Source organism: Onychostruthus taczanowskii, unplaced genomic scaffold (assembly GCF_017590055.1).
Source record: "Onychostruthus taczanowskii isolate IOZ18803 unplaced genomic scaffold, ASM1759005v1 scaffold11, whole genome shotgun sequence".
Lineage (NCBI taxonomy): Eukaryota > Metazoa > Chordata > Aves > Passeriformes > Passeridae > Onychostruthus > Onychostruthus taczanowskii.
The window spans coordinates 168,744-195,091 of NW_024497629.1; the positions used below are offsets into that span (position 1 = coordinate 168,744).

At 43.0% G+C, this 26,348-nt stretch overlaps 1 protein-coding gene and 1 long non-coding RNA gene across 4 annotated transcripts in view; both read left to right on the top strand.

Annotated features, from left to right (window-relative positions):
* Window positions 1–17,922, top strand: part of LOC121344136 — a 47,620-nt gene extending 29,698 nt beyond the window's left edge. The window contains exons 2-3 of the long non-coding RNA XR_005953794.1: window positions 11,914–12,061; window positions 17,645–17,922. This is a non-coding gene — a long non-coding RNA (uncharacterized LOC121344136). The remainder of the gene's footprint in view (window positions 1–11,913; window positions 12,062–17,644) is intronic.
* A 6,915-nt stretch (window positions 17,923–24,837) lies between these two features.
* The window catches only part of LOC121344692 (CD2 associated protein), a 77,379-nt gene continuing 75,868 nt past the window's right edge, over window positions 24,838–26,348 (top strand). For 2 of the 3 annotated variants that reach the window (XM_041420878.1, XM_041420895.1), the window contains exon 1: window positions 24,839–25,080. In XM_041420878.1, the coding sequence (XP_041276812.1) occupies window positions 25,077–25,080 (4 nt within the window). In that variant the 5' untranslated portion in view covers window positions 24,839–25,076. Of the gene's footprint in view, window positions 25,081–26,348 lie in introns of all 3 variants that reach the window. The other variant, XM_041420886.1, reaches the window with a different exon arrangement.

Genomic DNA, 26,348 nt, shown 5'->3' on the forward strand with positions numbered 1-26,348 from the left:
ATTCTCCTTTGCAAAGTGCCCTGTGCCTTTGGGGTAGAGACTCACCTTTCCTTTAAAGCTATAAACAGATGCTGCAATTCTTGGTTTTGCAGGGTGGCTGCTTCACAGAAAGCAGAGCTTAGAGCAGGCTGGAAAGAGCTGCTTTTGTAGCAAAATGTGGACATTAGGATGGAGTTTGAGAGGATCATAGAATGGTTTGGGTTGGAAGCAGTCTTTAAAAATTACTTTATTCCATCCTCCCTGCCATGAAGTTTTCCCTTAGATGAGGTTGCTCAAGCTGACCTTAGGGTGACTGTTGCTCTCATGACTGCTGTAGTTGGTGCTCATCTTGTCCCAGGTGAGCACCTATGGGTGGCTCATCTCCCCTCTCCTCCCACCCTGGCTCACACTGTTGCTTCCAGCTGCATTTATCTCCATCTAAGAGCCTCTTTTCCACCAGGAGCTCACTTGCTTTTGCAGTTTGGAGGACCCCTGGTGATTCAGTTTGTGATACTTTGGCAGAGGTGAAATGATATCAGAAATAAAGATGAAAAAAAAAAGGAGTTACCAGGCTCAAAAAGTCATAATAGCCATTCCCCCAGGAAAAAAAAAAAAAGGGGGGGGGGGAAGAAAGCTTTTAAAAGGAAGGTGAGAGAGAGCTGAATCTTTGTGCTATTTTTGGCTTGCCCAGAATGGTACAGGGTAGAAGACTGCTGCTGGCTAATTAGAATATGCAGAAAAGGTGAAACTGGATCATGCTACTCCTGACACAAAGACTCTCCCCATGGCACAGAGCACATGTCTGGCCTCTTTTCCCTGAGCCTGGCATATCTACACTTCTGTGGACAGAGACTGATATGCATTGAACAAGTATTTCAGTTCCGTGTCTGCACAGAATACTGATAGGAATAGGCAGGTTCTGTGTATTGTATAAATAATAAACATGTCCATTCTCTCAAAAAAAAAAAAAAAAAAGTGTGAAATAGCATGTTACATACTGCAAAAAACTTTGCCCATTATACTGAAATGCACCTTCATTCTGTGTGTCATCAGTGCATTTCAAGACCAAAGTGTGAAAAATGCCCTTTATGCATTTGTTACTTACTTATAACATTTTATTTCTTTGATTTTAAGGATTTTTTAAATGACCCCATAGTAAGCCTGGGCTGAACCATGGTATTTCTGGAGTATTTTCATTAAGGCAGCTGTCACTGAAGTGCTTTATCTGCCTCCCTGATGTGACACATCTGCCTTTTGCACCACATTCCCCCTAAGGTTTTATTGTCTTATTTGGTGTTACATTAAAGAACATTTGCAAGTCGAAGACATTCTTCAGTGCCATCTAACAACAGTGTGACAGTGCTGCTCTCAGCCTGCTGCCAGTGGGAGACACCAAAGGGACACAGTGCTGCAGGCGGGCAGGTGCCCTTTGCTGGATGATGAGAATCCTTCATTCCCTTCTGGGAAGGTCTGTATGGCTTTGGAGAAGATGGAATTGGTAACAAATTAGGATCAGAAAAGTATTGGAGGAAATCAGACAGCAGGTGATAGAATCATTTAGGTTGGAAAGGACTCTTGAGATCTAACTCAGCCATTGAGCTAACACAGCAAGCCCACTACTGAATCATGTCCCTGAGTGCCATGTTCTACACATCCTTTAAATACCTCCAGGAAGGATGGCTCCACCACTTCCCTGCTCTGAGCTGGGCCAGTCATCTTCATCTACTTTGCACCATCTTGGTCTGAATTGTCAATACAGACTTGTTTTCCATTTTCACTTGACATCTTTCCCAGAACTGATGCATGCCAAAGACATCAGGTGACAAACACTTGGCAGAGCCACCAGATTCCCTCCAGCCCTGCTGAGACCTCCCTGCACTCCCAGGAAACATCTCAGGAAAACACCTCTGAAATATTCCCAGGGAGCATTGGAGGCTGGGTCCCCACAAGCTGCTGTGGCTTTTGCAGCCTCCTGTCCCTGCTTTGTCCCTGGCAGAATGCAGCAGAGAGCACCAAGATCACATGGAGGTGGCATTGGTCAGCGTGGGAAGTACAGGACATCTCTTCAAACAACCTCTCACATGTTTGTTTGCAGCCAACCCTGCTCAGCTTTCCTCTTAGATCCATCTGGAGAGGGAGCTCTCAGTTTTCCTGGTGAATTTCACTCAGTTTGCGTTGATTAGGCCGCAGCACTTCAAGACAACGATCAACAATATCATATTCCTTTTGGCCTGATCCACTGCCCCACACAAATCAGCCGGTGATGGCTCCACGGAGCTGTGCATGAGGACCTTGACCAAACTGGACAGCTCTGCATGGTGGGAAACTCAGGTTTGCAGGGCCAGCTTCAGGCAGCTGGGTTTTGATAACACAGAGGCACATCATATGAGTAAAATCATCACCTTGGTTAGGTTGGGACAGATCTTTAAGACCATTAAGCCCAACCTTTAATCCAGGGGTTGAGGGATGAATGCGCTGCCTGCTCCAGCAGGAGCACCATGGGGTGGTGAAGATGGTCTCTTCTCATCTCTGGGGGTGTCTTGCATGGCCAGGGTGTTTTTGGGCAGGCCACAATGCTCACCCAAACAAAAGGGCTCAGCACCTAGCTGTGGGACCGGCAGTGCGCAGAGCTCTAGCAGAAATCAGCTGTGGGGATGCTCTCCTGTTGGGTTCATGGTATTCACAGGCTGAGGGAGGATGAAAAAGGTGAAGGCATTTTGTGACTGCCTCTCCTCCATGCTCAGGAGCTACAGTGAACTTTGGTGTAATAAATACCATTCCTTTGATCTTTCAAATAATTTTTTTCAGGCAGCTTCTCCATCTAAAATCCTTTTTGAATGAGTGCCATGACCAAGACACCATGGAAAAATATGGAGTTCTTTCTTGCCAAATGCTCCCTTCCTCAGGGGACTTCTTGTGAGAGCCTAAGTTTGACATGGTTTTAGATGTGTTTTTTGAACTAATGTGACATCATCTAAGACAATGAGCAGACTGTACTTTGTGGACCAAGCCCCCTGCTGGATGTGCAAAAATGGCCAAGTGCCCTCTTAAGTGGAGTTGTGATCACATGGAAAGAATTTTTAGCATAAGGCTAACTCTGTGCCTCTAGTTTTGCTTGGAGAGCTTTCCCAATATTTACACCTAGGAAAGGATGCACAGAGACAAACACATCCCTCTAGAGAGCAATGCTGGGAGGCAAATTATTCATGCATTTACTTAACACAAGATCTTTCCTACATTACAGTAACTTTAATATTCTGTCCTGGGGACTTTACAAGAAAAAAATTACCCAAGAAATTTCCTACAAGAAATTTCTCATTAAAAACATCAGGATCTATAAAATCTCCATGGTTAATTAAGGGTTGCACATGCCAGTGTTAATTATACTTTGTTAGATTATAGTTTAAAAAGGTTTAATTTCAAAAATTATGTAATTAGTGCAATTTAATCTTTGGCGTGGCTTCATTAAATCATTATGAATAGGAAAAGTATTTTAAAATTAGAAAATAATAATATTTTTAATGCTCTTTTGAGATTCATTGGCTTCCAGTCTTACTTGACTCTGTTATACCAGAACATATGTTAGAAAGAAGATTTCAAAATTCCATAAAAGAAGGGGCTGCATGGTCAAGCTTTGCCTGTGATTAACAGAACTCCAGGTTTGGAAAATGCTAAAATGTTTATGTTCTGGGTCATGTTTGATTCTGAAAAGCACAGGGATTTATTTCTGCCAAGTGATGAAAAACTGGCAGTTAAAGGGTGAACATGGACACCTCTAAGATGTTTCATGACAGAGCTGCCAAGCAGGTGGGAAATGACCCGGGGCTAGCAGTGAATCCTGCAAGCAGAGAGGAGGAATCCCTTTTCTTGGCTCAGCCCACGCAGGGGTGCTGCAGACCCAGGAACAGAGCAGTTCTCCCCCAAGCAGACACAGACCATATGCAGAGACCCAGCAACACAAGTTATTAGCTCTTTTTAAACAAGTTTTTTTTCTGGTTGGTTGGTTTTGTTTTGTTGCTGTTGTTGTTGGTTTTAGTGGTTTTTTTTTGTTGGGTTGTTTTGGGAAACATTAGAATACTTTCACTTTATCTTTTCCCATATTTATTTAGTAATGATGCATTCAAAAAGGAAAGGAAGTATCAGCTGGTGTTCTTTAGCTCAAACAATATATTTCTTGTAAAACTTCACAAGCAATTCATATCTGATTAAAGTTGAGCAAAACACTTTTTTCCCCTAACTTCAAAACTGCCTTTCTATTATGCTTCTTATGAAGGAAAATGTTTGTTGTGAACAATAAAAGGAAAGTCCCACTTTCCTGTGAATAGCTGTAACATCAAACCTCAGACTTTCATATAATGGGCTCCTATTCTCTCCCTGGACTAAAGGGCAGAATAAGTTAAACATTCCCAAAAAGAGATGTGGAAAAAAATCCCCTAGAAACAATAAAAAATTTTCCATAAAACCAAACACTCAGACTTTGTCTTGTGCCAAATCTCTCTGCTTTGCTTTTTACCTTATTGTCTGCCAACAAATGCAGAGATTATCCCAGAGCAAGACACGGGATCCTTTTCCCTGCACCACAGTATTCACAGGGAAAGTAGAGACCAAGCAGATGGAAAAAAAAAAAAATTTGAATTTATTTGTAAAAAGCAAGAGGACAAAGATGTGCAATAGAGATGTGAAAGAGATGGATGACTCATTGACTAAAAGGGAAGATGCAGCCATTTTTACCATCATGTAAAGATTAATTAAATCGTGTTCTGAGTGGGGGCACTGATGGGGACTCCCTCTGTGCCTCTTCAACTCACTGTACTATTTTGTCTCTTCCTGCCAGGCAGGAAGAAAGAACTTTACCTGCATTGCTGAGCTGTGAGAGATCAGTTAATGATTGAAGAGGATTTTAAAGATGGGAAGTGTGCAGCAATAAAACTGGTAAATACCAGGTGGCTCAAGCTTTGCCCTCAGCTCACAAAGGCAATCAAGCATCTGGACTTTCACATTTTCATTCATTTTGGAACAGGCTCAGTTTGTGCTTTGAATCATGCTTAGAGAAATGTTGCAAAAAACTATGGTCAAAACTCTCAATTATGTTTAAATAAAAACATATTAAATAGCAGAAAAAAGAAATATCGGAGAAAAACAGTATTACGGAGGCACTTCAGAACTGTCAAAATACTGTTTCCTGGCTAGTGTGGGAAACATTCAGAAAATACTCAGAAAATATTTGAGTTTGGGTTTATCCAACCTTTGCTAGAGCAGCTGTTTAATCACAATATCTTTCAGATATTCAAACAGAATAAAATGTGCTTTCAGTGGTCAAATTATTCCTCTCTTGCACGTCTGTTTATAAAAATGAAAAAATACCATTGCAAAAAAAATCTGTGGTATTTTAGTTAAAATGCATTTGCTTACTGTTATCTGTCAGAGAAAAGCTAAGCTACTGCTCTGTGTGACAGAAGTCCTGAATCAAGTGGGTTTGGACACGATGAATTCCTATGACTACTATAACCATAGGGACAAACATGAAGAGCAGAATAAGATACAACCAGGAAATGGAATGAAAAATAACATGAGGACATTCTCCAAAGATATGAAAGATAAGTTAGTCCAACATGTGATGGGAAAGGAGAAATAATAATGGGTGACAGGTTTAAGGCCTTTTTGCCTTCAGTAGTCACTTAAAAAAAGGAAGTTTATTTAAAATGGTTAAGTAGCTGTTGCAAGCAGGATTAGATGTTAGTGATTCTCCCTGAGAACAGTGTGGTGAGGACAGATGAGGTTCCAGGGCACTGGAGAGGAACAATCAGGGTGACTGTTCAGAAAAGAAGGAAGGGAGGTATATCAGAATTGTCACTAATCAACCTGATTGCATTTCCTGAAAAAAGAACAGAACAGTGTTTGTGAGATGCAGGAAACATCTAATTAAGAAAAGTCAAGGCAGGTTTGTAGACAATCAGTTGGTTCCACCAGGAAGATGCTGAAATATCCTTCCCAGTCTAGATAGCATAGACAAGGCTGCAGATGGAATACATATCCTTGGTTTGGGAAAAACACTTCAGGAAAGATATAACCAACTAATCAATTTCTAGAAACTTCTAGACATTTCTAGAAAAGAGAGCAGCTGGAAAAGATTTTAGCAATCCTTAAACAGAAAAAGACTCCTGAGAAGAGGAAAATAAGTGTTCTTGTTGTAAATTGTGAAGGGAGATAGAATAATCAAATTACATAAATTACACTTGCACTGGATGTTTTCAAGTCCCATGTGAATGAACTGTTCCAGCTTGCGTTTGCTGCAGTAAATTCTGTCCTCTCTTGCACTGCAAACCAGTCCTGCTCCACAGTAAGTGATTTGTTTACACTAAATGCTCTCCTTTGTGGGAAGTTGGTCTGGCAAAAATCATTGTTAAGTGAGTCACTGAGCTTCCTCTGCAGCAGGATAAATGAAACACTTTTCACCATCAACCAAATAATCCCTGCGGATCATGAGTTCTGATTGTTGGAAATCCTTGCAGACAATCATTATAAAATTTCCTTCCTCTGTACAGAGGCTCCTTCTGAATAATAAAGAGTGCCAGGGAACCAGGATAACCATATGGTGCTGCTCCTGGTCAAAGAATATCTTCCTATGATCTTTTTGCTTTGAACCTATGCAAAAGAGGGTGGAAGGTGGCAGAAACAGGGGCAGTAGTCTGGAAATCTGAAGATCTTTGCTTCCTTTCCACAGCAGGTGCCTGAGACACACCTGCAAGGCAGATGGTAGCAGCAGACAGTTCAGGAGCAGAATTCACAAAGCCTAAATTCTCTGTGGGCTGAATGGGGAAGTTTCCAGACCAATGGATGGTGATCACCAGCAGGACGCTCCCAAGGGTAGGAGCTTCCTGAAGGTCTCTCTTTGCTTTTTGCCAAATTTTGGCTTTACAGATCCACATAAAAAATCCATCAGGCAATTCCCTAAGGGGCTCCAGCCCCAAATAAACACCTCCCCAGTCAGAAAAAGGGCTGCATGCCATGGATGTTTGGCCCATAAGGGCCTTCCCTTACCAGAGGTGGAGTCTTTGCTGAGAAAATCCTGTAAATTAGAGTACAGTACAGTGGGGATTCAAAGCCTTTCAGGAAAAACTGCAGCTGTAATATGAAGTCTTCCTCCTGGGCAAGAGATGTGGGCAGTGGGGTTCCTACAAAAGATAAGCATTGCTCCTGGCTATGTATGGGGGATCACAACACTGGCGTGCACGTTACACAACTGGAGTGAACCAGGCCTGCTGAGGGTTGCCCAATTTCTAAATTCTAAGTAGCCTTTAAATTAAGTCCAGAGAGGTTTAATCCAGACCAGTGTTTACTGTAAAACATGTGAGTAACCCTGGGATTCACATGTACTATGTTCCCACTGAAAATGCTAGAAGCTCCAAAGCAGGCTGTGTGCTTCAAATGTCCTCAGTGCTAGTGAGGCTCTTGATTTTTTAAGCATCAGAATTTTAACTGAGCTTGCTGTGGTGTGGAGCCCCTGACAGCTAATTTTAGGTTGTGCTCCTGTGAACAGAATTGTGCCATTCTGATGCAGCGAGTGTGCAGTGTAGATATGGGGCATTTTATTACTGCCATATCACCTTATTATTGTCCCTTGAGAAGGAAACAATGTAGATTTATGTTTTGCTTTAATTTTTTGGTTGTTTTTTTTTTTTTTTTTTTCCCACCTGTTTATTTTTAGTGCAAAATTGTTCCAAATTATGTCAAGGACAGGAGAAGTTGAACTAAAACCATGATTGAAAGTGCTGCTGTCTGTGAGGGATGTTTCTGTGAACAAGAGCCAGGTATGTTCTATTGCACAACTCTAAAGAAATCTGTAGAAAGTGAAGTGCTGCCTCTGTTATCTCCAGACAGTCCCCATTCCAGCCCATCCTGGTGTGAAGAAGCTGGCTGTCAATTTTAGCAGCTGCAGGATCACATTCTCTGACATGAAACAGCCACATTCAAGAAAAAAACACATCTGTGTAAGGACATGAGCTAGCTGGCATAGTCCCTCCCCTTCCACTTTTGAAGAATACACAATATTCAAACGTTGAAATCACTTGCAGGTTTACATCCTCTGCTCAAGACATTTAACATCTCCCTGGGCTGTTTGCTTTTGGAGACGTACCCATGGCGTTTCCCAGAAATTAATTAACAAATTCACAACCTCTTTTGCTAGCCTGGGAAAGAGCAGCATGGATGAATGCTCCACAGATAAGGTTTTAATGTTGAGCTGACAGAGGTACAGGTACCTGACAGCTCTTGGAGATTAATTATGGAGCACAGCTTTCCCTGTTCCTGTCTGCGTGCCTGCTCCGAAGAGACAACTGTGTTTCCTTCCCTTTAATGAATGTGTGCTGTAATAACAGCTTGCAAATATTTTACCTCTGGAAGCAATTACTGAGTTTGTTTTAAAAGCTGAGCTAACACTGAAGACGTGTTTACTCTCCAAGTAGACACCCTGTATTTGAGCTATTACATTTCTCGTTACTATTTTTAAACCAGTGTTGTGAATGCAAGTTGCTTCATCTGCTACAGCAAACACCCTAATTTGTTAGTAAATTAGCAAAAGGGGAATCGAGGGAGAGGTTTCAAGAGCAAAACAATGCGTTGGGAAATCACCTCAATTCCAAATTCAATTAGAAGTGTGTGATGCTGCCAGACGTTGTGGAAGCCATAATGAGCTGTGCAATGCTTGAAGCCCCTCTGCTCCCCTCCCTCTGAATACTTCTGCATTCTCTGGTGCCTGCAGCTCCTGCTCAAGACATTTTACACTTTCTGGGCTCTTTGCTTGGGTTTATCACTTTCTGTCTCCTGTGGGAAAACAGTGGCAGCAGCCAAGGGCAAGGCTGGGACATGTTGGCCTCCACTGGCACTTTCTAAATCTTTTTATAGTACTGTAAACCTTAATCTCAAACAATCTGTACAGATTAGGGCCAATCTTCATTAGTCTGCTCTTGGGAGTAGCCTCAGACAGGTTTTCTTCTCAATTAATAATTGCCACAGGCTCTTATGTCAGGGATTACTGATTTAGTGGAGACCACCTTTGGAAGTGACCCCTGGCAGGCGTCTGAGCCACAGACAGAGTCACATTCAAGGGAAATTGTTCTTTTCTGAATATGAGGGAGCTTAGGAAGATGCAAACTGGACAAGTGAAGTTATTTCCAATTTTTTCTGTGTTATTTTTTCTTCCTTTCCTTGGGTGGGAAGCTTGCTATCAAAATGTTTCTGTAGCAATTAGGAAATGTAGGCAGTGTATCACACATCTTGTGTTCATGGCTCTCTGCATAAGAACTAATAACACACCTTTGAGAAGAAGGAGGCAGCATTATATCCACAATGGGTGGCATGGGATTTTGGGAAGTGGTATCCAATTTCCCCTCAAAAAATACTGTGCTACAACATCAGCAAAGTGTGGGAGGCATCAGAGCCACCTCCTCTCTGCCACCACCATGGCACATTCAAGGTCAGGTTGAATGGGGCTTTCAGCAAACTGATGTAGGACGTCCTTGCTCATTGCAGGGGCCATGGACTTCAAAGCTTCTTTACAACCTAAACCCCTCTAAGATTTTATGGTGCTATTTCAACTCAATACAGCCCTCTACCCCCATCCTTCCTTTGCTCCTTTCCCTTGTACCTCCACTGATCCTTTTTGCTCCATTGCTTGTCTCCTTTTGGCATTTTGGTGAAGAAAGGAAAAAGGTCAACAGATTGAAAATAGGGGTGCAGCTCCTCCTGTCCCTGGGAGCAGAAAGCCAGTGCAACACAGCCCTGGTTCTGTTTCCTTCCTACACGAGGGAGTTTTTTGGATTCCATCACACAGTAAAAGTATAAAACTGCCTCACTGTCCTAAAAAGCTGTATAAGAATCTGAAGTAATTTTTTTTTTCACAATGGAAGTTGATGGAGTTCTTCCCACCAAATTCACAAGCAGCAGGACCAAGTCTGTACAATTAAAATGGGAGCTCCAACATCAAAGGCAGGCAAAGAAAGGGCACAGCATGAGCTCATGGGATTGTTTACTATGCAACTGTGCTCTCCACATTTTTAAACCTTTTGCTTGGTTTAAAAATGGTTGGTTTTTTCCTTTGAACTCCAAGCAATGTGCATGTTTAGGCACACTAAAATACATGATGTTTTCTAACAAACTACAATGCAGATTAGATGAATTCTTTAATCTCATGTTTTCCTCTTGAACACTGCAATCAACCATTTTATGCTCAGTTGGATATAAAATTAACCCAAGCACTTTAGCTTTTTTCAGAATGTTCTAAACTGTCTAATTTTAATGGGAATATGCCAGGGTCTTCTCATCCATAACGGTGAACATAGCCCAGATCTAAACAGAAGGTGCACAGCTACATTACTGTGAAAATACTGGGTAAGGTAGAATCACACAACATTTTGATGGATATTAAAGAGAGGCCACAATCACAGACACTTTTTTTCCAGGGAAAATGAACAACATGGAATGTGCTGGTGAATCTGAATAAACGACTTCTGAAGAAAAACCAGCTCAAGAAAATATTTTAAAGATCTGAAAATCTCAACAAGACCACCACTGACAATGTGAACCATTTGCAGTTACTGCTCCAGCTACTCTGCCAGTGACTGTCTCCTATGGGCAAGTGTTTTCCTTTAGCACATGGATAGTGTATGGTAAGAGTCAGAGAGCTCTTCTGTAAGATAAAGGTCTCAAAAGTATTGGGAAGCTTGTGATATCACAAGATCCTTGTGATACTGGGAGATACTGGGACACAGACCTTTATGTAATTTAGAGGAAGTGCTTTTAGCAACTTTATGACTACAATTTCTATAAATATCTGTTGTAGAAAAAACACAAGGACAAAGGAAGCTTTCTCAGAAAAACAATAAACTGTCATAGGCTGATTACACTTTGCAAAAACTATACTCAGAAGCTTTGGTTTATATTTTGAAGAAATAACCTGCAACCTTCAGATCCTACTGGGCTAAACTCTGTTTTTCTAAAATCTGCCTGTTTCTGGATTCCTCTTCTACTATTAAGTCCTTTTGATTCTTTTCCTGGGCAGGACTAATACTGTTTTCTTGTATTTCTTGGAATAAAGTTTGACCCTGGGCAGAACTGTGGCCTGTGTAATTTCCCACATTTTGGACTTTTGGGAGCAGGTTTTTGGGGACAGGTGTTTCACAGTGCTTAATGCAGCTGCAGCCTTTTTCCAACACCCAAGTAAACTATAAAATGCTCTCAGCTTTTCTATAGTGTTTCTGGAGGGCCCTGGATGGTAGCCATAAGGGCTGGCTTTGATTATCTGTGAAGGACTGTTGTGAAGATCGGTTTGATCCCCAGCCCAGACACCTGGGAAAATCTCTCTTCCCATCACACTAATGAATCACTGTGTTAAATATGACAAGTTCAAGGAACTTGTTAAAGGTGGAGAAGATAAAAAAATAGCATGTAATGACCAGGAGCACTTCTCCCAAAGTTAAGCAATAAACAAAGTAAAACGATTTGAGGTCTCCTTCTGTAATTTCAGAGTTTGTGTCTCCAGTGCTAACACCCCACAGGGCAGACTCTGAACCCTGTCTCTCCTCCCAGGATAAAAAAAGCTGATGACTCAGTTCTGAACAACCCTTCAGCCAACCCCAGCTCCTTCTCTCTTCTGGCTCCTCTAGTAAGCAGCCCCTTTCTGACCATTATTCCTCATCTTCAATCATTTCTACCCCATGACCAACTTTCCCCCTAAGATTCTTCTTAGTGTGATTCCTTCTCTCTCTTGTTTAATATGTACTTTCATGCCCTAAAGCTGCAAGCTGTGAAAGATCAGACCAGTCACTCCAGGCCTGTTTTGGCTTGGTGAATTGGCTCAGTTTTTTCTTGTGTTATAGTAATTGCATAATTTCCTCCCCTTTCTCATGTCTTTTTACTGTCTATTTTTTTTAACAGAAATTCTCCAAATATTAAGAACTTAAATGAAAATCCAACATCTTCCAGATGGCTTCCTCACACACAAAAATTAATCCACTTCCTAGGTGAAAGGCTTTGGTCTCCAAGGCTCAACTCAGATCTATCTGATACAAACCTCTTGTGTGAGGTAAGTTTCCCCTCCAACACTTGTGCTCATTTCCTGGAGAAGGCTTTTGTTTCCCTGGTCTGTGTTTGCTGTGTGGGCTACAACTCCTTATCAGTCTTTTCCTCCCTCTGACCTCCTGTCTTTTCAGCTTCTCTGGTTTGCATCTGTGCCTGGAGCTCCTTTGCCTTCCCAGATCATGGACTTTCTATTCTCCTGCTTTGGTATTGCCCCACTGCTGCTGGGATCAAGCTGTGCTCCCACATGCACGCTGTCTGAAATTGAGGCTAGAGGTTACTTTATGAAAACCAAGTGACTTATAAAATTAGACACTCAAAATTACAGGCAGTTATAACACATTTGTGACTGTTACAATTTCTTTTGGGAATGACTTGAGAGGGTTTTTAAGGCAGCAGGTGAATAGCTGGTACTTCAAAGACAATCATCATCCTGAAACTTATTGCAAAAAATTATCAGCATTTCCTACAAATGGCAAGATACATAGAACAGACCTCTGGATTAGACACCAACTCTTTTGTAAATGGTTTTACAGAAAGAAATAAAAATGGATACACAATTTAAACAAAAATGAATAGTAAATGTGGAGGTGAGAAGGACAAGGAGAAAAATGGAATGGGCAAAGGTAGATTAAGATGTTAAAAAAAAGCCCAATACACATGAAAGGTGACACAGCAGAGCAATAGGAGACTGAGGACTGCATAGGACAGTGCTGTTGTACTGACAAAAATAAGTAAGTAAAAGGAATAAAGATCTCATTTTCTAAGAAAAGAAGTCACCATGTAAAAATGACATAATGGCTCTTGGTTTTTTTTCTCCCTCCCTCCCTGCAAATGCAGTCCAGGAGAGTGAGATTACTACATCACATGCATCACATTTTCTCATGGAAGTTACAATGCTGTTACCAGATACTGCCATGACACTCATCCCACTACAACTTTCTTGAAGGACCTCATAGAGCAAAACTCCAGAGTGTAGTAAAATTAGGCATATTTGGTGTCTCTTTCTTGTCTTTGGTAGGGGTGAAATTCAACCCTCTGCATACTTTACGTGTCTCGTAATAACACCCACTCATTCATTGCAGAAGACGCATTCTATTGTCCTCCGGTGACATTTCCTTGGGATTACAGCTGGAAGATGTGTCACTGGGACTTCCCTCTGTTCCCTTGCTCTGAGCTGGACACTTGTGGCAGGTGCTGGATTGGCACCTGACAGAAACAGATACTCTAGGTCACAGCTTGCACAAGAGGAGACAGTTTAAGTGTCTGGCGTGTGTATGGCACCCATCACTGCTGCTCGAGCACGGGTTAATCAGTGCTGTCAAACAGCACTGTTCAGCACTCCTGCACTGGTAACACACTATTGTGGGACGACAGCCAAAGCTGAGAGAAGACTGCAGTTCTTGATTTCAGCCTTTTTTTACCTTTTAGAGCAGGAGAGAGTTGTGGTCATTACTGCAGGTCTGTGCCTCTACCTGCCCCTTTAAGGATGCCCTTCTGGCAATCTGAAGACTGTCCTTCCTGGGAAAAAGAAACAGAGGGAAAGTGGGACTGTGATAACCCATTAATAAACCCAGTCTGATAAGGAGCAGCTGAGGGAGCTTGGGGTGTTCAGCCTGGAAAGAGGGAGGCTCAGGGGGAATGTTCTCACTCTCTACATATCTCTGACAGGAGGTTGTAGCCAGGTGGGGGGTGCTTTGTTCTCTCAAGTAGAAAGTGACAGGACTAAAGGAAATGGCCTCAGGTTGCACTGGGGAGGTTTAGTTTGGGTATTATGAAAAAAAAATCTTCCCAAAAAGGTTGTCAAGCATTGGAACAGGCTGCCCAGGGGAGGGGTTTTGTCACCATCCCTGGGGATGTTTAAAAGATGAGTAAATGTGGCCCTTGCAGACATGGTTTATTGGTTGTGTGAACTTGGCAGTGCTGGGTGAAGGGTTGGACTTGATGCTCTCAGAGGTCTTTTTCCAAACTAAACAATTCCATCCTTCCATGCTATGATTTCAGACTGCAGACTGCCCAGCTCGTTGAGATCTTTACCATGACTGCTGTCAGCAGGACTCAGATTTGGCACTGCTAAGCTTGCTCTGGCAGCTGTGTGCTGTGTTGGAGTTACTCCTGCATGTTTGGACGTCAAAGGCAAAATGGGAATAGAGAAAGCCATGCTGTACATTGTATCAGCCTGTGAAGGTACACAGATGCCTGGGCCCTTTGTTTTCCATGGACTGGTAAGAGCTTGACCCTTGTGCCCAGGACTTCTAAAAGATGAATAAAGGGCTGTATACATACAGCACATGCACACATACAAACACACATCCGATATGTGTGTATATTAATACATGGACTTAGGGAACAATGTAACTAACTCCTTTTTCCTGCTACTAAAGCAAAACACTGAATAATAATCCATTACATAAAAGGAACAAGCTTCATCTTGAGAACTATTAATGTCACTTCTCTCCAAACTCCTCTATGATTGTTGTTCTAGAATATCATGGCAGTGCTCTCCCATAATATCTCTTTTTTAATTTCCAGTCTAAGCACATCCACCACCATTTTGTGTCTATTGATTCTGATTAGTGCTGCTTGTAAGCTTTAGTCATGAGCTAAATCTAATTCTGGATTGTCTCTACTGCACTGTTGATTTTGTTTGCAAGCAAAACAGAAGTTTAGCAGAAATTAAAGGCAAACAGAGATGCTGCAAAAGGAATTTGTATGATGGCCTTTGGTTTATCCAACTTTAGGCAAGTCCAAGGTGGTTGTGTATTTTCCCTCCACAACCATTAGAAAGATGATGGCACCTCTCCAGGGTTTTTATCACTCAGGCACTTATTTGAGGATCTGATGAACTGTTTCCCTTCCCTTCCCACAGATTGTCAAGTGAATCTGCATCAGCAGAGTAGCTGAAGCATGCACCTAAAAGCAGATGAAATGAACCTCTCCTCACTGTTTATCTTAAAATCCAAAAGAATATTCTAGTCAATGACACTTGGATTTTTTTGTTGGTTGAGAAGAAAAGGGATCACAGAGAAGTCACCTGGGATGTCAGAGAACTGTTTTAAAATAACTAAACTCCCTAAATCTGGTCTTTATCAACAAGTCATGAAACAAACATAAACACTGAAAGAAACCCATGGAATGTTTAAACCATTTTTCTTTCCCCAGAAGCAAGTGGCTTTTAGAATACTCATTGCACAAATTGCTTTAATTACAAATTGGAACAGGAATAAGTTTTGGAATTCTGATTTCACATGACAGAGCTCTGATTCTATGGTGAAAAAATTGTTGAAACAAGAAATTTCCTTCCTTCAATAATGTGCTGCTCTCTGCCCTTATATCAGACAAGTCTATCTTACAGGACCTCACTCTGAAAATATATGATCTTTTAGCAGACTAGTGTGTTTAAACAAAACTATTCTCCCTCTTGTTTGTGGGAAAATGTAATTAATGGAGACTGAGAGTTCCTGAATACAGCAGGAGCTCTGGAATAATATTAACATGAATTTCTGAAAAAAGAAGGAATTTGATGTGAAGGGCTGAAGCATCAGGACAAATTAGATAGAAGAAGATATGCTGATTTTCCAGTCTGGGCTGGAAATAACACAGATGGAGAAGTGAAAAAGAATAGGAAACATCGTGTCTGTAAACTCTTCTCTCAGTGGGTGTTTTTGGGAGAGTGTCAGTTAAAGGATTCAACTTTTGGTAGGATAAGTATGTGTTACCCATGCCCAAATTTATGGGTAATCAACTCACAAATCAGCTGATGAGTTAGTTAAATGTTGCTTCCTTAGAAAAAAACACTCAGGTTTGCAAATACCTTTGATGATACACTTTTGGCAACTCAGGGACATGCTGGAAAACGTTCCCCTGCACTGTCACACGTTCCCCTCTGCATTTCCCCATGGGCAAATGCAAGTCCAAAAATGCAACAAACTATTCCATATTAATTTCTTTGTGGTGTTTTCCTCTGCAAACAAAAAACTTGAAGTTCTTTGCACACTTATCAGGAGAAGCAGCAATAATCTCAATTCATCATCCCACTTAGAATGGGAATTCAGAAACATTTTACTTATCAGGCCGTAAATCCAATCTTCTGTTGGTGTCTCTAACTTCATTGGCTCTGAAAGCAGAATAGGAGCTGCTTTTCCCCCTTAAGGCTGAGATTTTGGTAACAGATAAAGTGGGAATACAGAGTCAAAATTTACACTTTTACCCAATGAGTGAAACATAAAACATATTCTGCTGCTTTTGTGGGAGGGAATACACTATGGCAAAATGAATAATCCCCAATACTTTAACATCTTAGGAGGGAAAATATAAGGCAATCAGGTGCTCCTGAAGTGCTCAGTCTGTTGTTTGGCTCAGTTTGCTGCCTCTCTAGAAAACCTGATGTGTATTCTTGGCAGCAGGCATCAGTGCCCCGAGGGAGAGGATATACAAGCCTGCAGGAATGTAGATAAACATCTAAGTTCTTACTCTGCATAACAACAACAAAAAATAATCAGTGAAAGCCTTCAAAGTGCTGCCAAGGGGCCCTTCTTCATAGTCACAAGTACCATACTAAGAGGAGAACTTACATTCTCATTGGAAATATTTAATATTTAATAGATTCAATCATAATTCTGACTTCTGTTGACAACAGAAAAAAATAATCTATAGGGTTTTATTTTTTCTGGGGCCAAGCAGGGAGAAATGTGTACTCTTTCTAGCACTGGGCAATGTTTTCATTGTAGTAATTCCTAATGTTTTCATCAGTTGTTATTTACAAAATAACTTTCAGAACCAAAAATGCAGGAAACATTATTTTGTCAAATTTAGTAGCTTGTTGGGAATAATTATACACTTCCCAGAAGCATCTACTGAAGCATTTACTCTAGAAGCACACATAATTCAGCTGGTATAACTGAAGGTGAGGGTGTGTAATTGTCAGGGGAAATAGTGTTTTATTATAGAATTTTCTAACAGAGGGTATTTGGTCAACTCTGGCAATTCTACAGATGTACAGAATGACTGCCCTTTGGGAGTGCTATTTATAAACTCAAAAGCGCCTGAACAGCACTCACAAAAGGCTGCCGGTTTCAAGAAAATTAATGACAATCTGACATTGTTGGAGGATGAAGAGAGAAGAGGCTTTGTGCTGAGTTTAAGGCACGAAGTGTGTTTGCAGTGCTTTGTCTTGGCCTCTCTGTGGAAGCCTGGGGTATTGATGGGAATACCCTGCTCATGGCATTGTCAGTTTAGGCAGATCAATACAGGAAAATGTAAACGTACAGGTAACCTCACATCCCTTTCTCCTAAAGGCTCCCTGGAGAAAACAGTGTCTTTGTGTCCTGGAGCCTTCAGGGTGTGTCTTTGCTGTACTTCCATTAAAAAACAATCCATAACAAAACCACAAAACCCACCCCACAAGACAATCACACCCAAAATAATTCTGAGTGCAAGTAGTTTGTGCAGAGTTTCTGCAACTAATCCAGCCTTTTGGTGATAGATTGGTTTTATTTGGAATGTTAAAAATTCCAGTCAGACATAGTTCAATTACAAGTCCACACTGCTCTAAAGACTAACAATTCCCTGCTTTAAATTTTCCCAACAGATGTCGAAGCTAAATTTACTGAGCACAACCATCAGATGAGCACCAGAACCAGCACAGGAGTGAGAGAGCCAGAAAGAGAAGTTCAGTGTCAAAGAGTGACACATTCCAGTGGCTGTGTCAGTGCCTTAGCTCCTGTTGGCAACCACAGCACAACTTCCAGCACAAAGGGCCTGTACAGGTATCAGTGACTGTCTTTGAAAAAAAAACAAACACTTTCAGTTGATACCATCATCCTGCCTGTGGCACAGAAATGCAGGCACATATGTAATGTGTGTGCATTTACTGTGATGTGAGCATTTATGTATCAAATGTTTTAATAAAACTCAGAGTTCTGAGCAAACTTGATATCTTCTGATCACTTCAAGTTGGGCTACATTGCTGTTACTGATGGAGTGAGGGGAAAATTACATTTCTAATGCGGTATGTTTTGTGGGAAGTTATCTCCCCAAAAAAAAGGCTTAGTATCCTGCTCGCAGAGCATGTGTGAGAACGGTTACAACAACAAGCAGCTTCCCCTTACTTTTATTTTGGAAAGACAAAATGGCTGAAGGCCACAGCTGTTGATTTATTCAGATGCCGAAGGAAACCATTAGCCCATTGGACCCTGAAGATGAGATTCCTTTGTGCTAAATGTTAATATAAGGAAATCCCAAACAGGGGCTGCCAAAGGGACATAATACAAATGCAAAACACCAAATGTACCTAGAAAGGAAGGAGGTAGATGGTTGTTTATTAGAGAAGAGAAAAAAGAATCCAGTGAAAAGCACAGTTTCCTTTTTTTCTCCTTCTTAAGTACAGTGTGATTTACAAACTGTGGGATGAAAACTCCTCTGTTCAAATCAAACAGAATATCTTTGAAACACACAGCTACACATATGGTTCTATGTTAACGACTGCATGTCCATGTGAACTGGTTTTTATCAGCATAATGCAGATGGAGCTGCTCCACACACTCCCTGCTGTTTGCAGCTTTGTTTTAATTAGTTGTAATAACCCAGTATAAATGAATTGCATCCTCAGAAGAGAGGTCAAAGAAAAAACATAATAGCTGTCATCAGGGTAAGACAACTCTTCTTTCAGATTGCTGCTGTAATGGTCTCATGGCAGAAACATGATTAATCATTGCCTATACTTAGCCTGAATTTCACAAATGTCTCCCTCTCCCCCAGCTCTTTTCTTTCAAGATTCAACAGTTACAAGTATTTTATTTCATACCTGTGCAGGAGTGACATTTCTGATACTTCATTCAGAACTTTAAAAATATTTAGTACGGGACAAGCTGTCATCTACAACAATGTTTAAATCAACATGGGGTCCTGTTTGAAGAATGAATTTTTATATGTCACAATGAGACTACAGAACTGAAACTTGTCCTGGCTCCCTGTCTTATTGTCAGCCCAGTGAAATGGAGCTTTTGGCATGTAGCAAAGAAATGACATGAGGAAAAGGAACAGTACTCACTAGTCAAGGCTGAACTGATTATAGCAAAGAAAACATGATTGACTGAGGAGGTTGATAATAATAGATGAAATAGACCAAGAGTGGTTGAAGCGAAGGACTGAGGAATTTGTTTCCGCTGGTTGATGTTCCTCCACTTTTCCAACTAAGATTTTAACCAATAAAAAACAAATCATGTTTGTGGTGTTGTCACAACAGTTTCCAGTTAAATCAGGATAAACTTCCAGTGTCCATAATTTCCCTCATTTTGGTTGGTTGCTTGCCAAATGAGTGAGACTACAAAATATAGTTGGCTTACAAAGTAATTTGCAGTTATTTGCAGACCACTACTTATAGAGTTCTTATAGATCAGCATTGACCCACATACCATGGTTTGAAAAATATGCCACTAGAACTTGATTATTTCAGCAGCCTGAAAAATGGCCCCACAAATTCCTTAGTATCACTGGCTGTATTCAGGTGATCCTTGCTGTGTCCACCTGGTGACAGTTTTTCACTGTCCTTTAGCAATCATCTGCAAGACAGAGTTTGACCGGTTGCTCTTGACCAGGCTGGAGGGAGCTGTGCTGTACCCAAAGGGTCCAGCCTGTGACCCTGTGGAGCTGCTAAGATTTCCCTAATGGAGAGTCTGCAGCAGGTAGGAAGAACAGGAAAAACCAAGTTTGCTTTGCTTCTTTGAATAATGATAGAATCTGAGAATCATTAAAGTTGGTAAAGACCCCCAAGATCATTGAGGCCAGCCTGTGACTGGACACCACCATGCCAAGTAAACCAAAGCACTGAGTGCCACATCCAGTCTTCCTTGAGGACTTCCAGGGATGGTGACTTCACAACCTCCCTGGTGGCCCCTTCCAGTGCCTGACAACGCTTTCACTGATGAAATTCTTCCTGATGTCAGTCTGAACATCCCCTGCACAGCTTGAGGCCATTTCCTTTTGTTCTGTCCACCCCCCACCTGGCTGTCCCCTCCTGTCAGGGAGCTGTGCAGAGCCAGAATATTCCCCCTGCGCCTCCTTTTCTCCAGGCTGAGCCCCTTTCCCAGCTCCCTCAGCTGCTCCCTTGTGCTCCAGACCCTTCCCCAGCTCCATTCCCTTCTCTGGACATGCTCTATGTAACCACCTCCACAACAGGTTAAAAAAAAAATAGATTCAATATTAGTATGCAACCTTCTTTTTCCCCTTGCTTGAAAATCTGCATTTTGATAAAATTTTTAATTACAAAAAAACCCTGTTCTGTGGCTTTTTATTTTCTCCCTTATTTTTTTTTTTAGTAAGAGTCCTGTCTCCTTCTGTGGAATAAACAGATTCACTCTTCACTGATTATGCAGTGAAGGGAAAAGTACTGTGTGCGTTGAATGAATATTTTCCCGGTTTGTATGTTTTTAAATGAAATATATCTGCTGCTGCTTCAAACCAGCAGAGGGAGTTTGCTCATCCAAATAATTTTTAAACTTCTCAACACAATCCAATTTTTTCAGTACTGTTGTTATCTGGCAAGAACTGCTGCTGAAAAGAAAAGGTGAGATTTTACCATCCAGACTGTTTAACTCCTTTGTGCTAGAGGCTGCTTGCTTGCAGTCAATGGATGACAGATGTTATTGTGCAGGAAGTTGCTGCAACGAAAAATGCATTAGAGAACTAAAAACATGAACAATCAATTCAGCTGGAATCTTTGGGAGAAAACTATTTGGTTAAAGGGGAATGTACAATTATTGCAGTGCATGTGTCACTCAAAAGTGCATGAAACCACTGTGTGATAACAGCTGACAAACTTTTTTTTTTTTTTGGAAAAAAAAACCAAGTCAGTTCCTTTATTTTTTGCACTCTAGAGAGAAGCTTTGAAAGTTCCTGGTTTAGGTTTCTTTATTTGGAAATAGTGGAGTAATTTTAAGACGACCACAGTGGCAAAAAAGGTCAAGTGAAATGTTCACTGTAGCAGTACTAGGGAAAGAGTTTCATTATTACTATTTTTTTGTTTGTTTGTTTTTTGGTTTTTTTGTGAGAGAAAAGAAATCAGCTCTAGTGGTGACAAATTGTATCATTCTTATCTTGTGTTATAAACCTGCATAGCAGGAACTATACTACGATCTGTCTTGTAAAATAAAGTTATAGCAGTTACTGGTGTTAACAGTGGATGTTATCTTGATCTGCAAGTATGTCACAACTCTTTCTCTCTCAAAAGCAAGGTAGAAATTCAGATATTCCATTAAGCTCAATCATAAAACACTTAAAATGCTAATCTTTCATTTTAAAAAGTTTTCTTGAACAAATTTGTGAGATGATTGTGCTATTTTTGGGAACCTAATTGGATTTGAAAATACTCTGAACCAAATATGCACTTTTATAATTCCATAGAGTCAGAATATCAGTTCTCTACACATGGAACTGAAAAGAAGGTTGGAATAAAAAGCAAGAGCCAGAGTTCTCTGTACATCTGTCTGAATATGAGTAAAACTGTTTTCAAAGGACTGCATAAACACCAATTATTGACTAATATTCAAGGGAAAATGGCTCATTACAATTTCAGCTTTTACTGAAGTGGAAAGTGAGGAAGGAACTCATTGTAGGTGATTTAGAAGGCAATTTTCAGTAAATAAGCATTTAGCACATCTCACCAGACACAGAGCATAGAGAAAAGAAATGAAGCAGTCACATGATTTAACAGTCTAGTGAAAATAGTCAATAGCCTGGCACAGATGTGTTTTCTTTCCATGTATTACAATTGCCAGCCCATATGAGATTGCTAAATACAGGTCCCCATGCTGCTCTGAGTCCCACATGAGCAGTCTCTTGCACTTCTGCAAACCTCAGTGCTGTGAAGTCTTGTCAGACTCAGCAAAGCGTGGGGCAGACACAGCTGCCAGTGCCACACACCTCACAGGGCGCAGCCCAGCTCTACACAGAACACTGCTCAGGCTGCTGGGGATGGATTCAGCAGCATTGCAGGCACTCACCCACAGAGAAAGACTTGGGCTCAGCAGTCTCCCACAGGGGCTCCCTCAGGAGCCATCCCATTTCTGCCTCACTGGTGCTGGAAAGAGGACGGAGGCTGAAGCACAGGACCAGCAGATGCTGGTGCTTTATCATCAGAGCAGATGGCTCGGAATAAAACTCAGGTTTTGTACTCAGGCTGCTAAGAATCTTTAAGCCAGGCCTGGCCAGAGTTATCAAGGCATGTCGAAATAAAACAGAATTTCACAAAGCCATTATCCTACCTGTGCACAGCGTAAGAACCAGGGCTTTGCTCTCCAGCCTATTCTAGGCTGAAGGGAGGGGCAAAGGCAGCTTTATGTCAGCATGAGTGAATATGAACTGGAATGAGATTTGGCCAGCTTCCAGAAAGAAGGCTACATGGAGCTCCCTCAATGCTCCATAAACATGTACACTATTGATATTTTATTTCTTACCTCTTGTTCATGCACACTTAGCTTTGTGGCAGAGTTTAAAAAAAGTAAAAACTGCTACATCAGATAAAATTTATAATTCCTCTTATCCTTTATCCTTCTTTTTTAGCATGTAGCTCTACGAAGGAAGTGGAAAAAAGTGATACATTAGACAGATGAGGATAATTCATTCTCATGGGAGTTTAATTTCTGAATTTTTATTGGAAGAGACTTCAAACTCTAAGGCTGATGTTTCCTTTCTATCCCAAACCTCCTCTTCTTATTAAGTACTTTAAACCTTGGGGTGCAGGAGGGTTGTAAATTTTCCTTTTAAAGGTATCATCATGGGGCCATTTATCAGCAAACACTGCACCTGCTTCAAGGAAATTCTGACTATGACTTGTACATTCTCAGTGCTGCAGTTGAAAAAAATGGAAGCACCTGCCTCAAAGTATGGTGAAGCAGATAAAATACCATAATAAAGTGTGATATATAGATGTTTATACACTCAGACTTCATGTTTTGTCTTTAGTGGTCATGATCTGACTCATTTTTCCTTTCTGTGCCATGAGAAAGATGCTAAGCAAAAGCTGACTCCTGGAAATACTTGACATTCTTTTCAGGCTAATTTTGTCCTGAGCTTGGCTGAAACAGCTCATTTGGAACCACTCATAAAAGGATGTCTGCAGCAAAGAAGAGGGAATATTTTCACTTCAGAGAGCCCTGCTGTGTTATATTCCCTGATTTTCATCAAAACCAAACCATGTTTACTTGTCCTTTTGGCCTCAGGGTCAGAGTTTTTTCTTTAAATTGCTTCAGTTCTAAGTAGTTGTTTCACTCATACTTGAGTTTCCCACAAAAACCTACATAGTGGCAGCCTGATATAGCTTGGAGCACTTTCCTACATGCATCTGAAGTAAAAAGAAAACCCTCCCAACAAGAAAGACCCCCTACCTTATAAACTCTTCAAAAGCAGTGCACAAGCCCACAAACATGCACATGATGTTAATGACATTGGCCAAGGGGATGGTTGGGTTGGAAAAGTCCTCTCAGATCATCCAGTCCAGCCTGTGACCAGACAGCACCATGTCAGCTGGACCTGGCACTAAGTCTGAACATCCCTCCAGGGATGAGACTCCACTGTCTCTGAGCTGCCCATTCCAGTGGGTAATCAACCTTTCTGTGAAAGGCTCCAAACTGAGCCCCTTCAGCCTTTCCTCATAAGATTTGTGCTCCAGACCCAGAGGAAGAGGATGACTTCTTGCTGGGAAGCAGGGCAGGGATGTGGTGTGGCCCCAGCAATGAAGGGAGTGCTGAGGCGGAGGGCGCTGTTCATGAGTCCTTGAGGCCAAAAAGGTGAAAGGAATCCTGTGTGCATTAGGAAGAACATTGCCAGCACATCAGAGAAGTGATCCTACACCTCTGCTCAGCCCTGCTGAGGCATGTCTGGAGTGCTGTGTCCAGTTCTGGGCTCTGTGAGAGACGTGGAGCTCCTGAAGTGAGTCCAGTGGAGACTGTGGAGATGATGAATGGAGTGGATCATCTCTCTTACAAGGAAAGGCTGAGGGAGCTGAGGCTGTTCAGCCTTGATTGGGGCCTCATCCTGGTCTGTGCTTCTCTGCAGGAGAAGAACCTGCAGAGCCCAGGTTCTTCTCCAGCGCCCAGCAATAGCACCAGAGGAACGGGCAGGAACTGATCCCAGCAAGTTCCACCAGAACATGAGGAAGAACTTCCTTACTGTGCAGTGACCAAGCACTAACAGATTGTCCAGAGAGGGGGTGCAGTCTCCCTCACCAGAGATCTTCCAGAACTGTCTGGACACAATCCCATGCCATGTGCTCTGGGTAATTCTGCTTGAGCAGGGAGGTGGAACCACCGCGGTCCCTTCTGACCTGCCCTATTCTGTGATTGAGTGAAGGGGGTGATGAGGGGAGTGATGAGGAGGCTGAAGAAGGGGCTGTGAGGGGGGTGATGATGGGATTGCAGGGGGATGTGAGGGGGGCGATGAAGGGGCTGTGAGGGGAGGTGAGTGGGTTATGAAAGGGCTGTGAGGAAGCTGACTGGGGAGTGATGAGGGAGCTGTGAGGGGGTTATGAGGGGGGGTTTGATGAGGGCGGTGATGACAGGAGCGCCGTGGGGCTGGTGAGAGGTCCAACGCGGGGTCTAACCCGGGGTCTAACCCGGGGGCGATGAGGGTCTGACGCGGGGGCGGTGCCGGGGCGGTGCCGGGGGCGGACCGTGCCCTCAGGGGCGGTGCCGGGGGCGGAGCGAATTCCCCGCGCGGGGCGGAGCCGCGGCGGTGACGTCACCCCCGCCTGGCAACGGCGTGGGGGCGGTGGCGGCGCGCGGCTCTCGCGGGACTTGGCGTCCCCCGCCGTGGGCGGGGCGGAGCCGCCGGTGCCCGAGCTCGGCTGAGGCGGCAGCGGGAGCGGCGGGACGGGACGGGTGAGCGGCGTCTCTGCCCCGGGCCGCCCGCGGCTCGGCGCCGCCCCTTTCACGCCCGTAGTGCCACGGATGGAGCCGCAGTGCCCGGCTTGAGCGTGTCGGCGGGACCCGGATCCGCTCCGCCGAGCCTGGGCGGGCGGTCGCAGCATGGGTGAGCGCGGCGGGGCGGGCGGCGGGACCGGCTCCTTCTTCGGGGGCGCCTTCGCCGCCCTTTGTCTGAGGGGAGGGCGCGGAGCCACGGGGCCCGGGGCAGCCCCCGCGGTGCCCGGGGCGGGAGCGGTGTCGGTACGCGGGGTACGGTGGCGGAGCTGCCGGGCCGGCGAGCGCGGCAGGTGCTCGGTGAGCGCTGCCTCCTGCGGGGGGCCGGGGCCGCTCCGTCCCGCCCGGCCGGTCCCGGGGGCTGCGGAGGGGCCCGGGCTGGGAGGACGCGCGGGGGGTTCCGTGAGTTTCGCTGGCGAGAGCGAGGTGTACAGCAGCGCCTGGTGCTGCTTGCAGGGAGTGGCTTGGTGAGCATAAAAGTTTTCATGGCTAAATCCAGCCCTTTCGCCTTTTTTTTTTTTTTTTTTTTTCACTCAGCGTCAATTTCAGCTGCGCTTTCGCCCATTTCTCCACCAAGGCGGAAGCGCTCTCTGTATTTTAAAGGGAGCGAGCGTAGAACCGCTGGGAATGTTCCTGTGTTCAGGATGTGCCAGTTCAGGTTCACACGAAACAGTCATTTGCGATGCTGTCGTTTTTAGTGTAAGCGTCGGCATAGGGAAGTATCAGCGAGTGAACTTAAACACCACTCTTGAGAGCTGTCTTTGCTTATCGCGACTTGCCCTTTATAGAGACTTCGGAGTTCACTGGGGTCCAAAACGGTGCGCGGATCATTTTGTCTGTCTCTCACACTCCACCCTGCTCTGCTCTGCTGTGCAGCACCGTGTGCAGGGGCGCGGGTGGCAGTGGCTTCAGTGTCCCGTGTGCTTATGCTGCTGTGTGCAAACATGCTCCATCAGAATGGGAGTAAAGCTTTTTAAGTGGAAGGATACCTGGGTTTTATATAGCTTTTCTGCCTCCCCGTTGTGCATGAAAATGAAGAAGTGCACGGTGAGCAGATCAAACGTGCAGTTAGTGAAGCGAGAAAAGCTCCTCCTGGCTGGTGTTCTGCTGATTATCAAGATCTGCTTTCAGTGTGTTCATCTCACTGGAAGTTGTCTTGCGAGGGTCAAAGCACACTTAAAATGAAATCTGAAAATATAAAATGAAATTTTTGTTTCAAGTTCTGGTAGAAACCAAGCATCTCACTTTTCGATGCTTTTTGTGATTATTCAGAATAGGTAAGACTTGCTCTTAATTTATTTTCAGGCTGCATTGTTTTATTTGCAAGTGAGAAATGTCTGCCCAGGTCATTGTAGTGGCTGGTGATGGTAGTTCCTAAAG